General features: G+C 43.3%; 1 protein-coding gene across 6 annotated transcripts in view; it reads right to left on the bottom strand.

Annotated features, from left to right (window-relative positions):
* MAML3 (mastermind like transcriptional coactivator 3) overlaps window positions 1-21,998 on the bottom strand; it is a 535,095-nt gene that overhangs the window by 172,907 nt on the left and 340,190 nt on the right. For all 6 annotated transcript variants that reach the window (XM_086346634.1, XM_086346630.1, XM_086346631.1 and 3 more), the window contains one exon: window positions 8,477-10,006. In XM_086346634.1, the coding sequence (XP_086202760.1) occupies window positions 8,477-9,877 (1,401 nt within the window). In that variant the 5' untranslated portion in view covers window positions 9,878-10,006. The remainder of the gene's footprint in view (window positions 1-8,476; window positions 10,007-21,998) is intronic.

Raw genomic sequence — 21,998 nt, 5'->3', positions numbered from 1 at the left:
GACAATAATTTAAGCATATGCAAATATCGGGCAATGAAATAAACACAGTTTGCTTTACTTGCAGTTCAGAGTTATCTTATGCACCACTTCTCCATTAGAAAATGGTGGTGGATGGCTTTAAAATGCACCTTTCCAAGCCTCATCCCAGACCTACTGATTCCGAGTCCTTAGCAGTGGAATCTGATTCCCTATATCTTGAACAATTTCCCTAGGTGATCCTCAGGAGCCCCCCTACCCCACCCCAAGTTTCATAACGACTGTTTGACGGGGTATAAGCTCTCTCAGTAAACAAGAATATTCTCATTCCACAAAACCTTTACAGAGTATTCTCATAGGGGGCTAATTAAAACCTTTTTCTTCCACAATACTCTTAGAAAATGAATTCCTTTCCTAAAAGTTCTCTTTTTCGGCTGTTTACTCTTAGCCTCATATTTCTAAGACTCTGACAGAATATCAGTCAGGATTTTCAAAATATGCCAGTATGTGGATGGAAATGGCCTATCACACCCATCAGTTGGAACGTTTTATTTACTGTACGGAGTTTGGTAGCGCTTCTGCCCGTAGGTTTCCCCTGCGTGGGAGGCCCTGCATTCAATCTGTGACGAGGGTTCTGTCAATATTGTGCCTTGCATCTGACTTGCCAGACTCTGTTGGCTTAGTCAGGGTCATGGAACTTAAATTGTTTTTCTAGTCCTTGAAGCCAGTCGATATTTTTGAGATCCTAAAAGCTACCCAACGGTTATAATCACCAGCTCTTATTCTAAAATAGCATGATGATCATGTGACTCTTCCCTGTCCTTCTGAACGTATGTATTTGACATGTAAATTTCATGTCAAGAGAGTACTTTAGCATTCCTGAAACCAGCACTGTTAAAAGTCCAATATGTTAGAAGTAATAATGTGAAATACGTTGTAACACATACATTTCAATACTGGACAATATTCAATATTTAGAAAGTCACCGAGCAAGCCTCTGGTAAATGGACCATCCTCATTCATCTTGGATTTCTCCAACTCCCTGGCATAGTGACAATAAAGGAATAAAAATGATATAAGCATCCAAAAACAAAAGAGCACGGGAGATGGAAATAGCCATCAAGGGTGTCAACGAAATTTTGGAAGCTGAAAATCAGATGGCTGAGTGGTGATAACTGAGTTCTTTAGAGAAAGCTAACCCTTACTCTTGGTAGCTGCTGCTGCTGCTGCTGGTAGAGGAAGCCAAAAATCAACAAGATGGGTCAGGGTAAGGGATGTTGTAAAGTCTCAGGTGGCAGAAGCACTTCTGAATGCCAGAGAGCACACAAAAGGAACATGGGCTACATTTGTGTTTTGTGAAGCGGTGGACCAGCTACACAACTCCAGAAGAAGGAGTCTGGAGAGGTGAAGCCACAAGACTCCGGAATCCTACGTCCCAGTTCTGGCTGAGAGTGAACTGAGAAGCCGTACAAAACTGGGAGATAAATTGAAAGCCTACAGAAAAGTTAGTGAAATACGCTTTGCCACCACCACCACCTGCCAATTCCCTTCCTCTGCTTAGTTCCAGAAAGCCAGCCTCGAGATTCACAACTCTCTGTGATGAGGTTGAGAGAGTCTTTTCTGACTGGCCACTGCGGTAAAAATCTGCAGACACTGACCCAGTGACATGGCTGGGTTTCTAGCTCAATCCCTCTACAGTGAAGCCCCACATTTGACAAGCCTTGTTGAAGTGCACAGAGCAATGAATTAGCTTTATTGTGCCTCACTCTTTAAATAAACAAAGAGAAAAGCTTCTAACATGAAAGAAAGAAAAATAAAATGAGCATATGGAAAAAGGGTGCTTAGGAGAAACAAAGGCAAAGCAGGGAGTACAAGGAAAATTAATTTTAAATGAGAATTAATATGCTTAGGTTGAAAGGGATAAGTCAGAGAACAAAGAAGAGCTTATGAAAATTTAAAACGGATTCTTTACCAGCTGAGCCACCAGGGAAGCCCAAGAATATTGGAGTGGGTAGCCTATCCCCTTCTCCAGGGGATATTCCCGACCCAGGAATTGAACTGGTGTCTCCTGCATTGCAGGCGGATTCTTTACCAACTGAGCTATCAGGGAAGCACAAAATGTGATAAATAAAATGGTTAATTTTAGAGTTGGAATGTAAAGTTAAGAAAATCTCACAGAACACATTTTGTGAAAAGGCAAAGATATGGAAAACTGAAAACATACAAAAACTAGAGAACAATCAGGAGGTCTGCTACATGATGAATAAACTTCCAGAAAGAAAGAAAGAGAGAAAAGACAAGGAAGAAACAATCAAAGAAATCATATAAGAACATATCTTAAAGACACATTTCCAAAAAAAGAAAAAGGTCACAGTACCAGACATAGTGGATGAAAAATAGCTACATTAAGGCATATTGTCATGAAATTTCAGGGATAAAGTAAGATTTTAAAAGTTCTCAGAGTGAAAAAACAGATTATACACATAGAGTGGGAAATCCAAATGTCACTGGACTTCTCACCAGTATGAAAGCCACAGGACGATGAAAAAATGCCTTTTCAGTTCTGATGGAATATGTTTTCTTCACTATAATTCTACATCTGGCAAACTCTGAATCAAATGTGAGGATAAAGACATTCTCAAAAATCATTTTCATAAAAACAATCTCCCTGAATTGGGAGATGGGATTTGACGTATATACATTACTATGCGTAAAATAGATAACTAATGAGAACCTACTCTATAGCACTCTAGTCAGTGCTCTGTGGTGACCTAAATGGGAAGGAAATCTTAAAAAGAGGGGATCTATGCATACGTATAACTGAGTCACTTTGCTGTACAGCAGAAACTAATACAACATTGTAAAGCAACTGTACTCCAATAAAAATTAATAAAAATTATCATCAGAGCTACATGGAACAATGAAATAAATCATTGCTTCTCACCTGTAATGAGCTTTAAGAGAACAGTAAGACTAAAAATGAATAAAGAATTTTTGAAATAAAAGCCAATGTCCTGTACACCCTTTCTTAAGCACTGAGAACGTGCTCTACCAATTTGCAGGGCTAAGCCAAGAAAGAAGAGGAGGGATCAAGAAAACAGCGCAGCACAGGAGGGGAGGAAATAGTTCAAGAATGATAGCGAAGGGTGAAGGCCAGCTGCATGACTTCACTTAAGCAGCCGGCCAAGAAACGTGTAGGACAGAAAACTGGAATGAAAGTCTGTAAGTCTTCAGGAGAGACACTGAAGAAGAGAAAGAAACAGAGGGAGACAGAAGGAGAAAGAGATTGAGAGAGAGTGGGAAGTAGGAGGTGGGAGGAGGAGGAGGGAAGGAGAGAAAGAGGGAGAGAGAGAAAAAAATGAAAGAAAATAATAATCAAGATCATTTGAAGTGCTTGATCCTATTAAAACTTTTACAGGGTCAGAAAGGTTGAGGACACATTGAAAGTAGGAGCGGAGACAAAAAAAAAAAAGTGTTGGTCGCTCAGTCGTGTTTGACTCTTTGTGACCACATGGGCTACAGCCCACCAGGCTCCTCCGTCCCTGGAATTCTCCAGACAAGAATACTGGAGTGAGCTGCCATTCCCTTCTCCAGCTGATGTTTCAGACTCAGGGATCAAACCTCTGTCTCCTGCATTGCAGGCAGATTCTTTATCATCTGAGCCACCAGAGAAGCCCAGGGAGCAGAAATAACACCAATTAAAAACAGAGACAGTTATAAATTCCAGGGAAAACAAAAAGTTACATAAGAACGGAAATATAACCATAGCACACTGCATAGCTAAACTCTGAGGCACTATGCAGAAATCAGTCATGTAAATATAGAATAGTTTCAAAGTCATAGTTTGTGATCTATTTAGTTCTACTGAGAGTATGGGAAGAGAAAAAGAGATAGTGTGAGGCGGGGGTTGTTTGTGAGGAGGTCTTGCAACTGAATTAAATCCTTGTATTGAGAGTCGAATAACTGAAATGCTAAGGAACAGCAGTTTATGGAGATAAATAAGAGAAAATAACTGAATGAGTTGAAGCAACCACCTTTGGGAAGCAGAAATTAGAATGGAGGGGTAATACAAGGGACTGTTCTTTCTTATCCTAAGCCTTACAGTATGCTTGACTTTCTGAACTAGGTCATGTATCATTTGGAAAAAATCAATAATATATATATTTACAGAAACTAAACAAAGGGGCACCAAGTTTTTGAAGTTAAGAAAAAATGTGTCTTCAAAGAGACTTCCATGATGTCTGTGAATATCAGAGCTCTGTTCCTTGTCTGCAGATTCGATGGCTACAAAGCTTATAATATTAATGATATACCTCACAAGGGGCCCAATAGATTTCAGTAAAATCACATTGAAAAGGGAAAACATTCTGTAAAATATACTCATATACGGACTCATTAGGATAGACACAAACACACATATGAAGAATACAGTAGCCAAGTGCTCATGATTCATCTAGACCTATAATTGCAACGAGTAAAAATTAACATCCATTTTGGAAATTATTCACTTTCTGCTCTTCCCTGTAAGAATTATTCTGGGGCTCTGGCTATCGCTGTCCCCTCCTTGACCAGCCAAGTAGCCACTGGCTTTTGCTTTTACTTCGGCCATAGCTGCTCTGTTGTTTTTCTGCTTGTCACACACAGAGACAGAGTTTGCTGTCTTAGCAATCTCGTTGTTCCATAGGTTCAAGATAACCACCCTAGCCAAGGATTCTTTTTTGACTTGCCTTTCCAGGTCTTCTGTTGGATCTCAATAGCCGCTCTGTGTTATTTGTGCTAACCCTCTCCCTGTTGGAGCCGATCATCAACTGCAAATATATTTTTGGCCCAAACATTGATCATTGCCATCAAATGACTTATGAAACATCCCTATGTTTAAGACATAGTGTTAGGTGCTATGCAAAAACTAGCAAAAAAAAAAAAAAAGAGCATGATGAGAGATCCTGTCCTTGAAAAACAAGATCAGGAAAAGATAATTAGACATGACCAAAGTAAGTTCTGGTTATTCCATCACAGAAACGCATATTTTAAAAATTAGAAAGCAAAATAGAAGTTTTGATGAAGAGAAGTTTGGAAAAGGAGAAAAAGGAAGGGAGAGATGATCAAAGAAATAAGTTGTGCAAGAGCACAACTTGGAGAAGAGTTGAAGGATTATACTAGTGGAAATTTTATTAATACTCTCATTGTCACTGTTTTAGCTGATGAATTAAGATTGTAAGGAGTGAAAGGGGATGTGAGGAGAGAAAGGAAAAGAGAGTGAAGGGTGGGGAGAAGGGTTCTGAACTACCTCTATAAGCAGGGATTCACAACTCATATACATAAACGAATAGAAAGTAATAATATCACCTCAGTTCTATTGGCAAATTGGATAAGGAGTCTTTGAATAAGTAAAGTGTAAACTTCTAAAATACAGAATATTTTCTTCCCTTAAAAAAGTTTTTTTTTCCTAATGATAGAATATATACATACATATATACATGTATGATTTTTTAAAACATTTTAAAAAACATTTTAAAAAACCGAGTCAAGTATAAAGAGGAAAACAATAAGTGCTCAAATTTTACCATCAGAAATATCATTCTTTATGTTTTAGTTATTCAGTGTTTTTCTATACATATTAAAAAACACAATTTGGATTGTGACATACAAACTGTAATCTCATCTGCTTATTTCGCTTGTACTATGAGCATTCCCATGTGATCAATCATTCATTAATAGCACGATTTCCAGGTATATTATTTATTTTTCCAAAATGCTTATTATGGTCCTAATTTTCACAATCCCAAGTAATACCAAGAGCATAACCTTTGTATACAAATCGTTGCTCAATTTTTGCATTGCAAGGAATAATATGAAATTCTGAGAACTGGAGCTGTCAGGTAAAACATATTCAAAATTTTGGAATAAATTATTTTTTGTTTTTCTCAATTTTTGGTTCCCTCCTTCTTGAAACCTTCAGGAACAAAGTGGATTTCTATTTGTTCCTAGGAGAAATGGCATTTGCTGCTAATGTCTCAAATAAGTAAACATCTGTACAAGAAAATTATCTCAAAATATATGTTCTAGTGTTCTAGTGTTATTGGCTTTGGTGCTCAAGTTACTCATTAAAACTAAGTGTTCATCGCGGTCCTTGTGGCCAACAAAGAATAAAATGAATTTTCACTAGCAACAGCAGAAAACAAATTTGAACTACACCTATGTATAACTATACTTTATATCTTACCTGTAATTCATGCTCATATTTGTGCAGAGTACTCGCATAGAGTGTAATTAACTACTCTGAGAGCTGTGTCAATACTTCTCCACAATCAGATAAAAGCACGAAATAAATGGTATGTTTGCGGAAAGATATTCCCATGTTTACATATGTATGTTGAAGCTTGTTTCAGTGGTGAGTTGACATTTCATTAAAAAGCATGATTTTGCTTGATGGTTCTTTATGAGGTTAAGAAACGATTATTTTAATGAGGAAGATTCTGTCCATCCTAAAAGTACCTCATGAGATGGAAGGAGGAGAGGAAAGCCCATAGATTTAATCCAGAAAACCATCACTTTTGTTTCTTCATCACTTGACAGAGTCCTTTCTAAACATGACCTCTGTGGTCCAAGGCTTCAGTTACTCACAGCTAGGCAAGCATAAGGACCTGAAATAGCACCTTTAAGATTCACGTTCCAGCAAAGACAGGTGCTTCATCCCAAGCTAGCAAATTTCAAAAGACGTTCAGTGAGGGTGGGGAGGGAGGTTGGCTCATATTGTACCCACACGTGTGCAGAGCTGGAATTAATCACCTTTGGTCTGGCTTGGAGGAAGGAGGAAAAAAAAAAAAAACAGTGGAGGGGGAAGCACAATTTGTATTTGTCATCAGCAGCGGATGACCATGCTGACAGCCTGCCATCTCAGAAACCTCTGAACTACAGCAAACACCTCTGTGTATCACCTGTATTTCTGCACGCTTCAGAACTTAACACTGAAATGTATCAAATGCTGCATTTTCCAATAGTATAGTTTTAATGAAACCAGGATAAAACAAAAAAGTTCCCATTTCAATGATGTTTTTCTACCAGACACTGATGGCAGTTTATGTCAACCAAGCTATATTTTTATTTCTCCAGACAGAATTTCTTTAGAGCTGGTTGGCATGTGCAGACAAGAAACCACTGTGGGGCTTTGGGTTGGAAGTGCTGTGAAGGACAAGCATCAAGCCACAGAGCTCAGGCCTGTCTCTGCAGGCCAGCACCACCCTCAGCCCTGCAGTCTCCATCAAGCTTGGGGAGGTGGGGTGGGGGTGGGGGTGGGATGGGCATACCAGGAGAGGCAGACACAAACAGCACCCAGTGATGCAAGATCTGCCCACCTTAATTCCCGGTGTTTCTAAAGCATCCCACTGTGGATGCGTATCCAAGTGCTAGTTAAGACCTGTTTGCACACGAGGGCCCCTAAAGCAAAGACTTTTCTGCAAAATCTCCAACTGCCATCAAGTGTGGGCATCCAGAGAGGACCACAGAACAGAACTGTGCCTCCACAATTCACATCAACTGGCAATAAAATGATGGCTTATGAAGTCACCCGTGTAGGGGTAAGGTCAGTAGGATGGTGCTTTTCCCCACTTCTTCTCCCCTTTGAGGCAGATAAAGTGTTAAATTAAAGGAGTGTTGGCTGCTGGCCACATTGATCAGGGTGAGGAGACAGTTGATGCTTGTCAGTGAGTATTCATTCACTCCCCAGTGGTTGGCACTCACTCTTACCATGGATCCCTACACCTGATAACCATGATACCATGAAGAAAGACAGCAGGAAAGAGGAGACTTGGACACAGCACTAAGAGACAGTCATCATCAAATTCTCCTGAATTATAGCTGATGAATCAGAGATGGTTTTAGTACACTCTCAAGTCACAAGGTGGAAACAGCTGCTCAGTGCATTTGTATAGCAACAAGTATTGACACGCTGCACGGTCCTACAAAAATCTATCCTCTACTTCACTTTGAAAACACAGAAAATGCTCCCACCTTTGACTATCCGGAATCCAAATTTCCATAACTCATAATACAGGGAAGACAGGCTGAGCATGTTCAGGACCTCATAAGATGGCTGTAGAGATCCCGAAAGGCTCCGACCTTCCCGCCTCCCCAGTCTTGGACCACACACGACCTGGGAGAGAAGCTACAGGAGAAGCAACACGCTGTGTCACATGACCTCTACAGCCTCCCATCGAGTGAGCATCTTACGCCATTTTTGGTTTCTTATCTGCTGTCCAGAATAAAAGAAGTTCGATCCCCAAGCATTCAAACACAGGAAAGTTATACTCTGCCACCTTGTCCCATGTCTTAGAAAGAAGAGAAAAAAACTCTCAACAAACCTAGTAACAACACAAGGATGTGTAGGAAGGATGTCTGAAGGTAATTAACCCCCTTATGGCACAAGCAAGCAGAGCATCGCATGTCGACAGTCTGAAACGCACCCCGAGAGCCTCTCCAAGTGCCTCACTTTCACACTTACCTGACCGTGGGATGGCAGCGCCGGGTAAGCCATGGGCTGACTCATCACTCCTTTCTGCTTGATGAGGAGCACGCGTTTCTGGTCCTCACTCAGGTGTGCCCTGGGGGCCTGGAGCTGAGGTGGGGGCTGCTGCGGGGGCTGCGGCTGTGGGGGCTGCTGCTGGATGTAGGGCGTGAGGGGGGTTTTGTTGGGATTGGCCATCGGGGGCGTCATCCTCTGACTCAAGTCGGCATTAAAGTGGGTCAGAGGCTTAGTGTTGCCATAAGTCAGAATATTGTGCTGTTTGTTTAAGGAGTTTGTACCCATGTTATTTGGCTGCTGATTGATCATATTCAGGTGATTCTGAGGGAGGTAGTTATTCATTGTCGTCTTCTGCAGGTTGTTGGCCATGGGAGGCACTATAGGATTTTGGTTGTTAAAGGCTTGGGGGTACATCATGGGGCTATTTGGTTTTTCCGCCGTGAAAGCTGCTCCGTAGGGACTGGATGGGGGCCCTAAGGGAGACCAACTGGAAGTCTGATTTGAGTGCTGCTGCTGCTGCTGCTTCTGCTGCATGAGTTTGGCCCTTTGCTGCTGCTGCGCGGCCATCTGCTTGAGCTGCTCGGCGGGGGACAGGTCAGAGCCGGGCATGGCCCCAGGGCCCGAGCCCGCAGCAGCCACCGGCACGGATGCAGGATTAAGGAGATAACCATTTCCGGGCCGAGACGGAGCCTGGCCCGGTGTGTGAGAAGGGTTCGGAGTTTGAGGGGATTGGACCGCACAGTTCGCTGGGGAGCTGGCAGGGTTGGGCGCCACGGGAGTGGTGGCCACAGAAGGTAAGTTGGTGGCCGCGGAGACGGTGGAGAAGGGAGGACCCGAAGAAGAAGGCCTGGCCTGGGGGGAGCCCAGAGAGACGTGAGCGAAAGGAGAGTGAGACGGGTCGCTCTTCACGCTGGTGCTCTCCTGGGATAGCGGGGTCTCTGTGGCCGGTTGCGAGAATTCCGGCTCCTTCTTCTCTTCAAAGTCTTCATTGAACAGGTCCTGTATGTCGTCTTCAGGAACGGTGTTGGCCAGTTCGTCTATTAACTCCTGCCACTCCTGATCGTTCAGGTTAATGTCTGAGAACAGCTTGTTCTGATTGGAAAGAGAGGTTTCTGATGTGTCTATGCAAGTAGGGTCGTCGAGAGGTTCTTGTTTGAGATCTTTGCTCTGCAAGATGGTGAAGCTGTCCTCCAGGTCACTGCAACCATTCACAGGAAGTTTAAGTTCTGGGAGTCTCCCATTCTTACTCAGGTCTTCCAGAAGCCCAGGAGTGTGAGTCCCGCTATTCTGCAAGGGCAAAGAAGGCTTCAGGTCAAGTTGGTGAAGTGGAGAAGCTGAAGGCAGTGGCATGTTGTTGGGTAAATTGTTGATGGCTTCCATCCCCGTGGGAATGTCCTTTCGTATCCGCTTGCTAGTTGGAGAAAAGCTTCCATCGCAAGCCCCATTCTGCTGGTCTCCATTAAGTGGTGATCGGGCTCCTTCCAACTTCCTTTTCACAGTCTCTTGGAGCTGCAAAAGAAACAGGAAAGAGAATGACTAAATCTCCAAGTCACAGTTGACTCTTCAAGCATGGCAGTATGCATTGCTATGAACGAATTGTTAAATTATTTAGAACATATCAGAAAGATGTTATATATCTAATTTCAAAACTGCCCAGCCTTCGATTCAAATTCTTTGCGAAGAGCTTTTATCCAAAAGCAGAGTCCACAGGACTAAGAGATTGTAAGCAAACCAAAGACTGAAGGGTGGAACAAAAGAAAAGAAACAGTTAAGGCAATCAACGCTTGTCTTACTGGGAAGAATCATCTAGGAGTATTTTTCAAATGAATGCTACATGTGAGACTGGGGCCAAAACGTGCCATACTCAAGAAAGGTGTTGATACCTATCGTAAATTCTTGTCACAGCTTAACTGAGAACATCAAGGAATTAGCAATACTACAAAGCACACTGAAAATCCTTGAAGAATATGGCATTTAACGCCTTTACTGAATAGCACAGAAATGAAGATTAATGGTTAATATGACCCAAAACTTCTTTTTGGTTCTTATTGTACTTGACCTCCCAGCATCTCATAACATAGTAGCCTGCTCTGTTCTAAAAGCAGGCATGCAAGGGTCCCCTGATATCACACTTTCCTGGATTTCCTTCTTTCTTTCCCTTGTTCTCTTTTGTACTCTTTGGTTCTCCTAAATGATGGCATTCTTCGTTGTTTGGGCTTAAGCTTCCTTTTGCCTCCAGGGCGCTGTACCGGTTGTTTTCTTCTCTTGGAAAACACTCCTCCCCTCTCTCGCCCCTTCCCTGGTAATAGCTACTCATCTTCCTGGTTGGATCTTAGATTTCACTTCCTCCAGGAAATCTCTCACATCCCCTCCCCACCCCAACTACAACAGGCACCTCTTTACCCCCACCTGTACTGGGATGGAAATTCTGGAATAAGTTTTTCCAAGCCACCTCTCCTTCCCCATCATAGGTTTTCCTGTACACTGGGACGGTTGCTTAAGTGTCTGTTTAGCAAGCTCCAAGAAGGTCAGGGCTACGGCTGACTTGCTTACTATGCATTTGTGGGGCTGCACATAGTGTTCAGTTCAGGTTCACAGCAGTGGTGAACAGGTGACAGCAAAGATGAGTGATTCTATTTCTAATTCACAGGTGCTGAAGGAGGTGAGTTTGGATCAGAGCAGGAGGCAACCCCACTGACATGAAGGAATGCTTGACTTTGAACTTCTACATTCCTGGTAATGGGATATCTAACCCTGGAGAGTGCTGTGTCTGTTTAACTGGACTTATCTGCAAAGTCCAGTTAAGAAAAGTCTTGCTAACTGTGGATTTAGAAAGTATAAACCTAATTCACCTGTCTGTCCCTTTCCTTTCTGCAAGGGCCAGTTCATAGGGCTCTAGTGAAGGAGGCTGACACAGAGGAGGTTGTGGGGAAACATGTGCTGGATGATGACAAAAGGAAGACTAGGTTGGGTTAGAAGGAGGCTCTAGTAACTTTGCAGAGTTGAAGGCACAAGGCAGAGAGACCTGGGGAGGGAGTGGGAAGCAGAGCAGCCCCGATCTGGGCCCTCTCCAACTCTTGGCAGAGCATCCCAGGATCGAGGCAAGAGAGGGACAGTCTTCCCTCTGGCCCCACATACACACAGGGAGGCACACGTGTAATAAAACCAACCTGGAGGTGACATGAGGGGTTCTAAGAAGTGCCACTTTATTGCTATCATCTCATAAGTAGAGAATTCCATTTTAAAAGGAAACAGAAGAGGTCTTTAAGTAAAAATCCAGTCTAACCTTTGCTCCTACACTTTCCTTTTTGAATCACAACACCAAACATTCTGTAGTTGCTTGGTAGACACTCCTGAATTGCTTGAAATCAGGCCGTAACTAAGACACACTGGAATTTGACTTCAAAGAAGATACTGGCTTCATCTATCGTACAAGGCAGAAACTTTGAGAAAACGAAGCTATTTATTGAACAAACCGGGAAACTGTGGTTCTGATCTTAGGTATGGCAGACACTTAAATGTAGCTCCACAACACAGCGGCAAGGTCAGAAATGACGGGTGCAGAATCTAAAGTAAAACTTGGGGCCTCGGGACGTCTTGAAGGGATGTCAACCTTAAAAAAGGAAGCACTTGTCTTAAGATGAGGGCTTCCCAGGGGGCTCAGTGGTAAAGGAGCTGTCTGCCAATGGAGGAGAGCAGGTTCAATCCCTGGGTTGGGAAGATAACTTGGAGAAAGAAATGGTAACCCACTCCAGTATTCTTGCTTGGAAAATCCCATGGACAGAGGAGCCGGTGGGATAACAGTTCATGGGGTCACAAGGACTTGGACACAACTTAGTGACTGAACAACAACAGCAACTTAAAAATGAACCTGACTTTATTTTTAAAGGTAAAGATCCAGGATTCTGTTCTAGGCCATGAAACGGACAGGGCAGGATGGAGAAATGAAGACAAATGCTTTATTTACTCCTCTGGGAATAGTGGCAACTGAGACCATGGAGACAGACAAGTCTGGCTGGGAACCCCAAGGCTCACCTCTTACCAGCAGAGCAGGCCTGGCGGGGGGTGCGGAGGCGGGGGCGGTGGGTGAGGCAGAACATGGCAAAAACATAGAAATAGCCTTGTTGGCCTTGGAATCAGAATGCCTGGCTTCAACTCTAGAACCCCCTCTAGGAGTTAATACGTATAAATGTTATCTGGTACTCAATAAATACTAGCTATGATTGCCCTCTGAGCATCCCTGGTGGCTCAGATGGTAAAGAATCCACCTGCAATGCAGGAGACTGGGTTCTATCCCTGAGTTGGGAAGATCCCCTGGAAGAGGGCGTGGCCACCCACTCCAGGAGTCTTGCCTGGAAAATCCCCGTGGACAGAGAAGCCTGGCAAGCTACAGTCCGTGGGGTCACAAATATTAGGACACAACCGAGCGACTAAGCACACACAAGATACCCTCCATTGGAAAATGAGTCAGAGGGACTTCCTGGTGGTCCAGTGGTTAAGAATCCACCCACCAATACAGGGGGCACAGCTGTGATCCCTGGCGGGAAGATCCCACATGCCGAGAGGCAACCAAGTCCATCCACCAAGCTACTGAGCCCGTGCTCTGGAGCTTGCAAGTCACGAGAGAAGCCACTGCGATGAGAAGCCTGTGCGCTGCAAGGAAGAGCAGACCCCACGCACCGCAACTAGAGAAAGCCTGTGCGCGGCAGTGAAGACCCAGTGCAGCCATAAATAAATAATTTAAAAAAAACCCCAAAACAGAGAGTTACATGAAGGCAGGGATTTTTCTGCTTTTTTCCACTACTGGACCCCAGGGGCTCACAGTACATACTCAGTAAATACGTGTCAAATGAATGAATCCTGGAAAACTTAAACTCTCCTAAACTTTGGTTTCTTCATCTGCAAAATGGGTCAATAATATCTAGATCATACAGTTACTGTGAGGATGAACTTAAATGAAATAAAATGGAAAGCACTTAGTTTCATGCCTCGTATCCTGTAAGCACCCACTAAGCCTTAGCTATTATTTATTATCTTAAAAATGTGATTAAAAAGTTTTTTAAAAAATGCAGTGATACCCACTGAAACAATTGCAACTTAGTTTCTGAATCTCTAAATACATATAGGTACGATGATATATTTTTGTTCTCTAGCTTGCAATAACCTAATGTTTTCCAAGCATCCTGTATAACTTTTTAAATATAAACAACAAAAATCAAATTTGCAATTCAAGCCTGAGTCCAAGTGCTAATGCATTCGTGTCCTAGATTGTAGAACAGCGCTGCATGGTTGGGGCTCAAATCAAATACATTTCCAGGATGTGACCCGAATGAAGCTGCTGAGTATTTCCTTTTCCTTGAGGGCCTAGAGTTCCCCACCGCTGGCCCCTTTAAGCCAAATCTTGACATATATTTCCTGTACCAGAATTGGGAATGGAAGAAAGATATTATAGAAGAAACATGTTACATTTTTTCTTTTGTTGTTGTTCAGTCACTCAGTTGTGTCTGACTCTTTGTGACCCCATGGACTACAGATGCCAGGCTTCCCTGTCCTTCACTATCTCCTGGAACTTGCTCAAACGCATGTCCATTGACTTGATGATGCTGTCTAACCACTGGTCCTCTGCTGCCCCCTTCTCCTTTCATCTTCAGTCTTTCCCAGTATCAGGGTTTTAGTTGTGTCCAGAACAGCAGAGCCATCTCAGCATCCCTCCTGTGTCCCATCTTTGCTAGACAGCAGGATGGTCTGAGAGTCTGACTCCCTCCTTATGTCCCTCTTAGGGGATGGAAGGAGAGTGGGCAGGAGGAGACAGGACCTGCAGGCTAAGGAACTCACAAGCAGTAACTCTCACGCTCACAACTGCCTACACATGAAAATGTCCTGGGGACTCCCCACGCCCCAAGGACTCAGGTCAGGGTCTCCTCCCTAATAACTTTATTTCAGGAAATCCCTGGGGAAACCATGGGAACAGTGAGAGCCTTTATTTTCTTGGGTTCCAAAATCACTGCAGATGGTGACTGCAGCCATGAAATTAAAAGATGCTTGCTCCTTGGAAGAAAAGCTACGATCAACCTAGACAGCATATTACAAAGCAGAGACATTACTTTGCCGACAAAGATCCGTCTAGTCAAAGCTATGGTTTTTCCAGTAGTCATGTATGGATGTGAGAGTTGGACCATGCGAAAGCTGAGCACTGAAGAATTGATGCTTTTGAACTGCGGTGTTGGAGAAGGCTCTTGAGAGTCCCCTGGACTGCAAGGAGATCAAACCAGTCCATCCTAAAGGAAATATTCATTGAAAGGACTGATGCCTAAGCTGAAGTTCCACTACTTTGGCCACCTGATGTAAAGAACCGACTCATTGGAAAAGACCCCGATACTGGGAAAGACTGAAGGTAGGAGGAGAAGGGGACGACAGAGGATGAGATGGTTGGATGGCATCACTGACTCAATGGACATGAGTGTGAGCAAGTTCCAGGAGTTGGTGATGGACAGGGAAGCCTGGCGTGCTTCAGTCCATGGGGTCGCAAAGAGTTGGACATGACTGAGTGACTGAACTAAACTGAACAGGAAGTCCCTGGCCCTTCTGCTTCCCAAAGATGGAAGCCTCTTAGTATGATTTGTGCCCTTCTGGAAGAATCACAGGAACTCTTCGCCGAGTGTCGGCTTCCTTGTTCCGCTGTTCTCACTTTATTACATGTGCACGTTTTCTCCCATTTAGGGACGCTGCGGGGCCCGGAGCTGAAGTCATCCACTGCCTGTGACAGTGGGGGTCTGTCTTGTGTGTCAGTTACTCTGAAGGAAACAAATCCTCCTCCACAGTGGGTTCAGCATAGGTCTCTCGCCTACAGTGTGGCCTGATGGCTGTGTTTCTGTGAAACTCTGTGTGTGTGTGTGTGTGTGTGTGTGTGTGATAGAGAGAGTTGAAACAGGGAGAGACAGAATGGTTTGGGATCAGTGGTATGACATCCAAACCAGTAGTAATAAGAACAGCGAAGCCTTTGGGGTTATAAAGCACTTTTATGCAGGATCATATATTATCCACATAGCAAACCTCTGGGGAAGGTTACGTGTGTGCTGGTCTGATGGCTCTACAGGAGGTGAAATGGAAAGGGTGGATAATACCCAGAACAAGGAGGAACATGGCTGAGATGACTGGACCTCTATTGACATTTCCAGCAGGTTCTAAACGGTCCATGAGAAAGATATTCTTTCTTCCTGTAGACTTTTAGCAGTGCCAGTATGCTTAAACAAAGCAAAACAAAACAAAACTCAACTCTTATGGACTGTCTCTGACTTTGCATGAAATTGGGGAGGATCTGGGAGCCTGGAATAAAAATGATGATCCTGCTATTAAGATGATGAAGATTTTAAGATGGAAGACATTGGGGGGTAACCATCAGATTCCTGTCTCCTCCTCCTACAGAGTCTAAAAGGTGGGAAGGATTCACTTGAACCACCTTACAGAGGAGGAGATTAGGCATAGTGAGGTTAGCACTGTGTCCCAGAGCCTGGGGTGGGGGGCAAGGTGGGGCACTCAACCTGGATTCAAATTCAGACTTAGGTGACTGCATAAGCACTTCCCCTCATGCAGGTGGTGAAGCACAGCCATGCCTTCATCAGTGACCCTGGGATCCAATGCTAAGCATGATGAAGTGTTTTCAGACATTTTCAGGACTCATCCTTATTCCACCTTCTCCCCACCACCTAAAGCCAACTGCACCTCAAGGACATCTGTTCTTATCACTGGCGATTTTTATCTTAATAAAAGATTTTCATCTCATCTTCCACTCCCAACGCCACTCCCTTAGTTCAGATCATCAACACTGCTCTCATGATTTCGGCAGCAGCTCCTGACTAGCCTCTCTGCTCCAGTCTTGCCTCTTCTCCACCGATTCTCTCTGTTGTCTCTCTGTTGGGGCTGTGGTTTTTCCTTATAAAATGTGAACCCATTCTCCACTTGCAGCTCCTCTGGAGCTGTCTGCTGTCATCAGCATCATCTAAGCCTCCCACAACAGCCCTCCACAAGTTGATCTTTATCACTGCTCACCTCTCCAGTCTCAGCTATCACCTTGACCCTTCTTCCCCTCCACTGGCCCTCCAACTCCAAGCAAATCTAAACCTTCAGCTCTACTTAATTATTTGCCATTCTCAGGACGCATGGTGTTTGTTCTCTGTCTCTCTGAGTCTCTGCATATGTTATACTCTCACCCAGCTTCTTCACCTGACTAATTCTGTTTGTCCATCACCATACAGTTCAGATTCTATACAGTCTCTCATGACAGCTCCTCTGCACAGGTCCTGATCTTGGAGACCCTTGATGTGCTTCCATAGCACCTAATACACATCATACCTTAACAGCTCGCCTTTTCCTTCATAAGATTGTAGGAATGAATGAAAACTAGAAAGATTTCTCAAATAACCATACTCAGTTTGTGTAACTGATCCCTAAAGCAGGCACTTGAAAATGTTGGTCTGTATGGTGTTTTAATGACAAGTAAGTAAATGTATTTTGGGGGGGCTCCAAAATCACTGCATATGGTGATTGCAGCCATGAAATTAAAAGACGCTTACTCCTTGGAAGGAAAGTTATGACCAACCTAGATAGCATATTCAAAAGCAGAGACATTACTTTGCCAACAAAGGTTCGTCTAGTCAAGGCTATGGTTTTTCCTGTGGTCATGTATGGATGTGAGAGTTGGACTGTGAAGAAAGCTGAGCGCCAAAGAATTGATGCTTTTGAACTGTGGTGTTGGAGAAGACTCTTGAGAGTCCCTTGGACTGCAAGGAAATCCAACCAGTCCATTCTGAAGGAGATCAGCCCTGGGTGTTCTTTGGAAGGAATGATGCTAAAGCTGAAACTCCAGTACTTCGGCCATCTCATGCAAAGAGTTGACACATTGGAAAAGACGGATGCTGGGAGGGATTGGGGGCAGGAGGAAAAGGGGACGACAGAGGATGAGATGGCTGGATGGCATCACTGACTCAATGGACATGAGTTTGGGTGAACTCCAGGAGTTGGCAATTGACAGGGAGACCTGGCGTGCTGCGATTCATGAGGTCGCAAAGAGTCAGACATGACTGAGCAACTGAACTGAAGTAAATGTATGATTTATTTTGGTTATTTTAAAAGTCTGGAAATGGCCCACAGACTGTCCCTTCCTTAAGATGTTGGAGAACTCTATGGGTCCAGGAAACCTATGTTGAGAACAACTTGAGAGCATATGAACAGCATCATGGTGAGGAAGAGTGAATTTGAAACCCAGATACTTTACATAACATTACCAGGTTCATAGGTTTTGACATGTTTGTGAACTCAAAATGCTGGATATTTTCATAGTTGAAAATTTTAAATTTCCTTACACAGGTTTTGAGTGGTTTTCACCCACCAACGTGCCCTTTCCAACCAAAAGTGTGGGTGAACTTCCTTCACCAAATAGTAGAGATATAAGTATACAAGAATTAAAGGTGAATTGCAGGTGCTATAAGTAATTTAGAGGCTCCAAGAGAATATTCTGGTTATTCTAATCTGCTCTGGTCAAACCAGAAGATGATTCACAGAATCAGTTTTCATATGGTTATTTTCTTCTCATTCTATCAGTAGATAATAAGCTATGAACATATGGATAAATCTGACTTGCTTATTTAATATATTTGATGAATGACCCAGAATATTCATGTGTTAGATATATTAATTAGTAGAATACAGATAGAGTAGACAACATTTCCAGAACTGTCTTCTAGATTCAAGTATCCTTAGAAAGGATCTTTTGAGGTTTATTTAGAGGATCAGTTTTCTAGATCAGTGACTTTACAGTGACTTGGGAAGCTATTAAAAATGCAGGTTTCTTGGTCCCACGTCCTCAGTTTGATTTTATCCCCCAAGGTGGGGCCCAGATTGGGACACAGACTGGTGCCACAGGCATCTAAAGAAATGTAATAAAAACCTCCCATTTCTCTGAGTTCGTCCAACATTCCCAGTTTTTAGAAATTCCTATCTATACTAACAATTCTGTCAGAGTCCTGAAATTCTGAAGTTGTCCGTTTGAGTAAAAATGTATACGCACACAAAGCTAATGAATGTCAGTATCAGATGTTCCTGGGAATCCCCTGGTATCCTGTGGTTAGGACTCAGTGCTCTCACTGCTGTGGGCCTGGGTTTGGTCCCTGGTCAGGGAACAAAGATCCCACAAGACACAGAGTGGCAAACAAAACAAAACAAAACAAAACAATAAACAAAAAAACCCCAGTAAAATATCATATGTTCCCGAGTTGACTGGAGATGCTCTGGGACAGCTCATACACAAGATCAAGAAACAAAGCTCTAGATGGAGATATTTCCAAGCGCAGGGGAGCTTGAGTCCTGTAGGAGCTTGCTGAATTTCTAAAAGACTTTACATGAAAATGTTTCTTTTTTACATTTGAGGTTTCTCTGAGTAGGATAATATCCTAGATCATTTTCTCCCTCCATATGATACATACTTACCTTCATTTTCATTCCTCATGAACTGAGGGTGTGTTGTATGCCTGATGGGTGGGTTCATCCCCAGAACAAAGACCACGTCAGAAAGTGAATGTATGTCAGATGTATGTTGAGAAAAGTCAAATATGTTTGTTTTAAGGGAATCTACGTGAAGAGTCGACATGTCCAGATAGCATCACCAATTCAGTGGACATGAACTTGAGCAAACTCCAGGAGACAGTGTAGGATGGGGAAGCAGGGCGTGCTGCAGTCCATGTGGCTGCAAAGAGTCGGACGTGACTTAGCGACTGAACAGCAACAACTTGAAGGGTAGAGCAACCCAGATGAAAAAGATAAATCTTATCATAACATCTGAAATCTGCTTTGTCAGCCTTTACACTCCTAACATTATGTTAGAGAGAAAACAACTTTATTACCTAACAAAATTCATATGAGTTTAAATACAGACACACAGAAAATTTGCCTGAGAGCCAAGAGTTTAAAACCTCTACCTGTGACCATTCCAGGATACAGCTTCTTTGGACCTAATCAAGAGGAAATTTGGGTCTTTGGAGAGGATGTCAGTTAAAAACCTGACATATCCTCTGGTCCCAGTCCAGTTGTTGGGAGTCAGTGCTTTCAATGTTGTGGCCCAAGGTTCAATCCCTGGTCTAGGAACTAAGATCCCACAAGGGCAGCACAGCCAAAAAAGAAAAGAAAAGAAAATCTGTGTTCTGAAATGCTCTGTGAAGAAATGGATCATCTTAAAAGTGGCCTCGCCCTCCCAGAAAGCATCTGAAACCTCAACTACATAGGCCCAAGGGGACGCTGGGGCATTGCTGAGCCCCCAGCCCAAAGGAAGAGGACCAGGTAGAACATTCTGGGAGACTTTGAGTTTAGCTTTAGAAATGACCATGATCTTTTACCTTTTTGCTATTATATATTGTATTGCTCAGTCACCCAGTCATATCCGATTCTTTTTAACCCCATGGACTGTAGCCCACCAGGCTCCTCTGTCCCTGGAATTCTCCAGGCAGGAATACTGGGTGGGCAGCCATTGCCTTCTCCAGGGGATCTAGGTGACCCAGGGATCGAACTCGCATCTCCTGCGTCGGCAGGTGGATTCTTTATCACTAGTGCCATCTGGGAAGCAAACTCTATTCCCAAGGCATCTTAGATATGTACACACAAAAGCGGTGGTGCCTCTTTTCAGTGTCCGGAATGTGGATGTCCGCCCAATTCCAGCTGCAAGCTGCTAAGTTAAGACATTCTTTAAAAGCATTTAAAATCTTTTGTGTGTGGCTGAATTTTTAGGTACCCTTTTATCCTTCAGGTATGCCTAACCTGCACCACCTGAGTCGACAGCAACACATTGAGAATGGATCATAAAACACCAGGAGCAGTGGTGGTCAAGGCCCTTAACCCTGAGAAATGCCATCTCATGATGTCCTCAAATCTCCATATTGCCAAATACATGAATGTTGGTAGAGGCTCTTGGCTTTCTCTCGATTAAACAAATAACATATTTTCATTGCAAGTCAGGTGAATTATGTGTATTCTTTATATCTGAAGTAGTGAAGTTTTTCACAAGCTCCATATATGTAGTTCAAATTGGTATTTCAGTGAATTTATTAACTATGTGTTGAAACGGAGACTATCTCTGCAAATGCCAACTTTCAAATCTCCTCACAGACCTAACTAGTAAGTTTTTATTAGAAAATCTGGTTCACTGAAGATTTTATTGTCATTTAATCTTCTAATTGGCTGAGACCTTGCAATGTACCAGGCATCATGCCACATGCTTTATGTATATTGCTGGTGATGGTGGTTTAGTCGCTAAGTTGTATCTGACTTTTTGTGATCCCATGGACTGTGTAGCCCACCAGGCTCCTCTCTCCATGGAATTCTCCAGGCAAGAATACTGGAGTGGGTTGCCATTTCCTTCTCCAGGGGTCTTCCCCAGCCAGGGATTGAACCTGGGTCTCCTGCATTGCAGACAGATTCTTTTATCAATGGAGCCACCAGGGAAGCCCGATCGTTAATCCTCACAATACCCCTATGAGGATGAGGAGTGGGCTCAGAGACTGTGGTCATTTGTCCCAGGACACACGGCAGAGCCTTACTGAGTTGCATCTGCCTCTCAAATCTACATTTTCACTTACTGCACTGTTCTGCATATGATGACTCCTGTCCTGATCAAACACGAGCAAACCTGGCTCAGAAATTCTGGGAAAATGTTTTCGACACTGGTGTCGTGACGAGCTAAGGAGGATGTGTTCACGTGTTTTGAGTCAGAGCTCCCTGATTCACAGAAAAGCATTGTGCTCCTCTACGAGGAAAGATGTTACTCTGCAAATTTAGCATGTGTTTGAGAAGTGATGATAGCTGTAGCCTTGAAAACTTCAGGAGGGAGCAGATGTGTGCATCCCTTGGCAGCTTCCTTTGCTCAGTAGCTTTCTGTAGGAAAAGCTCCGCTGAGATCTGCAGTTGCCATCAGAATTCTACAGTCTGAACGCCGCACAGCTCTGTCTTTTCAGATACACACACACACGTACACACACACATACACGACACTACATCTAAGGACAAGAAACAATTTCCTTAGGAATATCTCCTCCTAGAACGTCTTGCATACATTAGCTACTCAAACACGCCGGTGTGCATGACCTTGTATTACAATCTGAAATTCCTAACGGGATTTTATTTAGAGCTGTAAAGAAATGACAGCAAAGGAGGTCGGGGAAGAAGAAGGGAAAACCATAGGGAGGAAGAGGGCAAATGGAAAGATCAGATCTTATCTTCGTCCTTCACAGCTGGAGACTTACACCAACAGCACAGACCAAAGAACAGGCATGTTGGAACGAAGCATGAGGTTTCAATCTGTTTATTTTCTGGGAGGAGGGAGGCAGCAGGAGAAATACTTCAGGGAGGCTGAGTACTTTTCTCTCCCTTGGGTAGGAATCAAGAATATTTTTATTTCACTGTTTACTCAACATGTCCCTTCTTTTTAATGAGAAATTCTCCTTTTTGTTTATAGCCC

Source organism: Bos grunniens, chromosome 17 (assembly GCF_055505025.1).
Source record: "Bos grunniens cultivar Pamir isolate PY7600 chromosome 17, Bosgru_T2T1.0, whole genome shotgun sequence".
NCBI classification, from domain to species: domain Eukaryota; kingdom Metazoa; phylum Chordata; class Mammalia; order Artiodactyla; family Bovidae; genus Bos; species Bos grunniens.
Note: the sequence above shows the minus strand (reverse complement) of the source record. Positions and strands in the feature narration are given on the sequence as shown.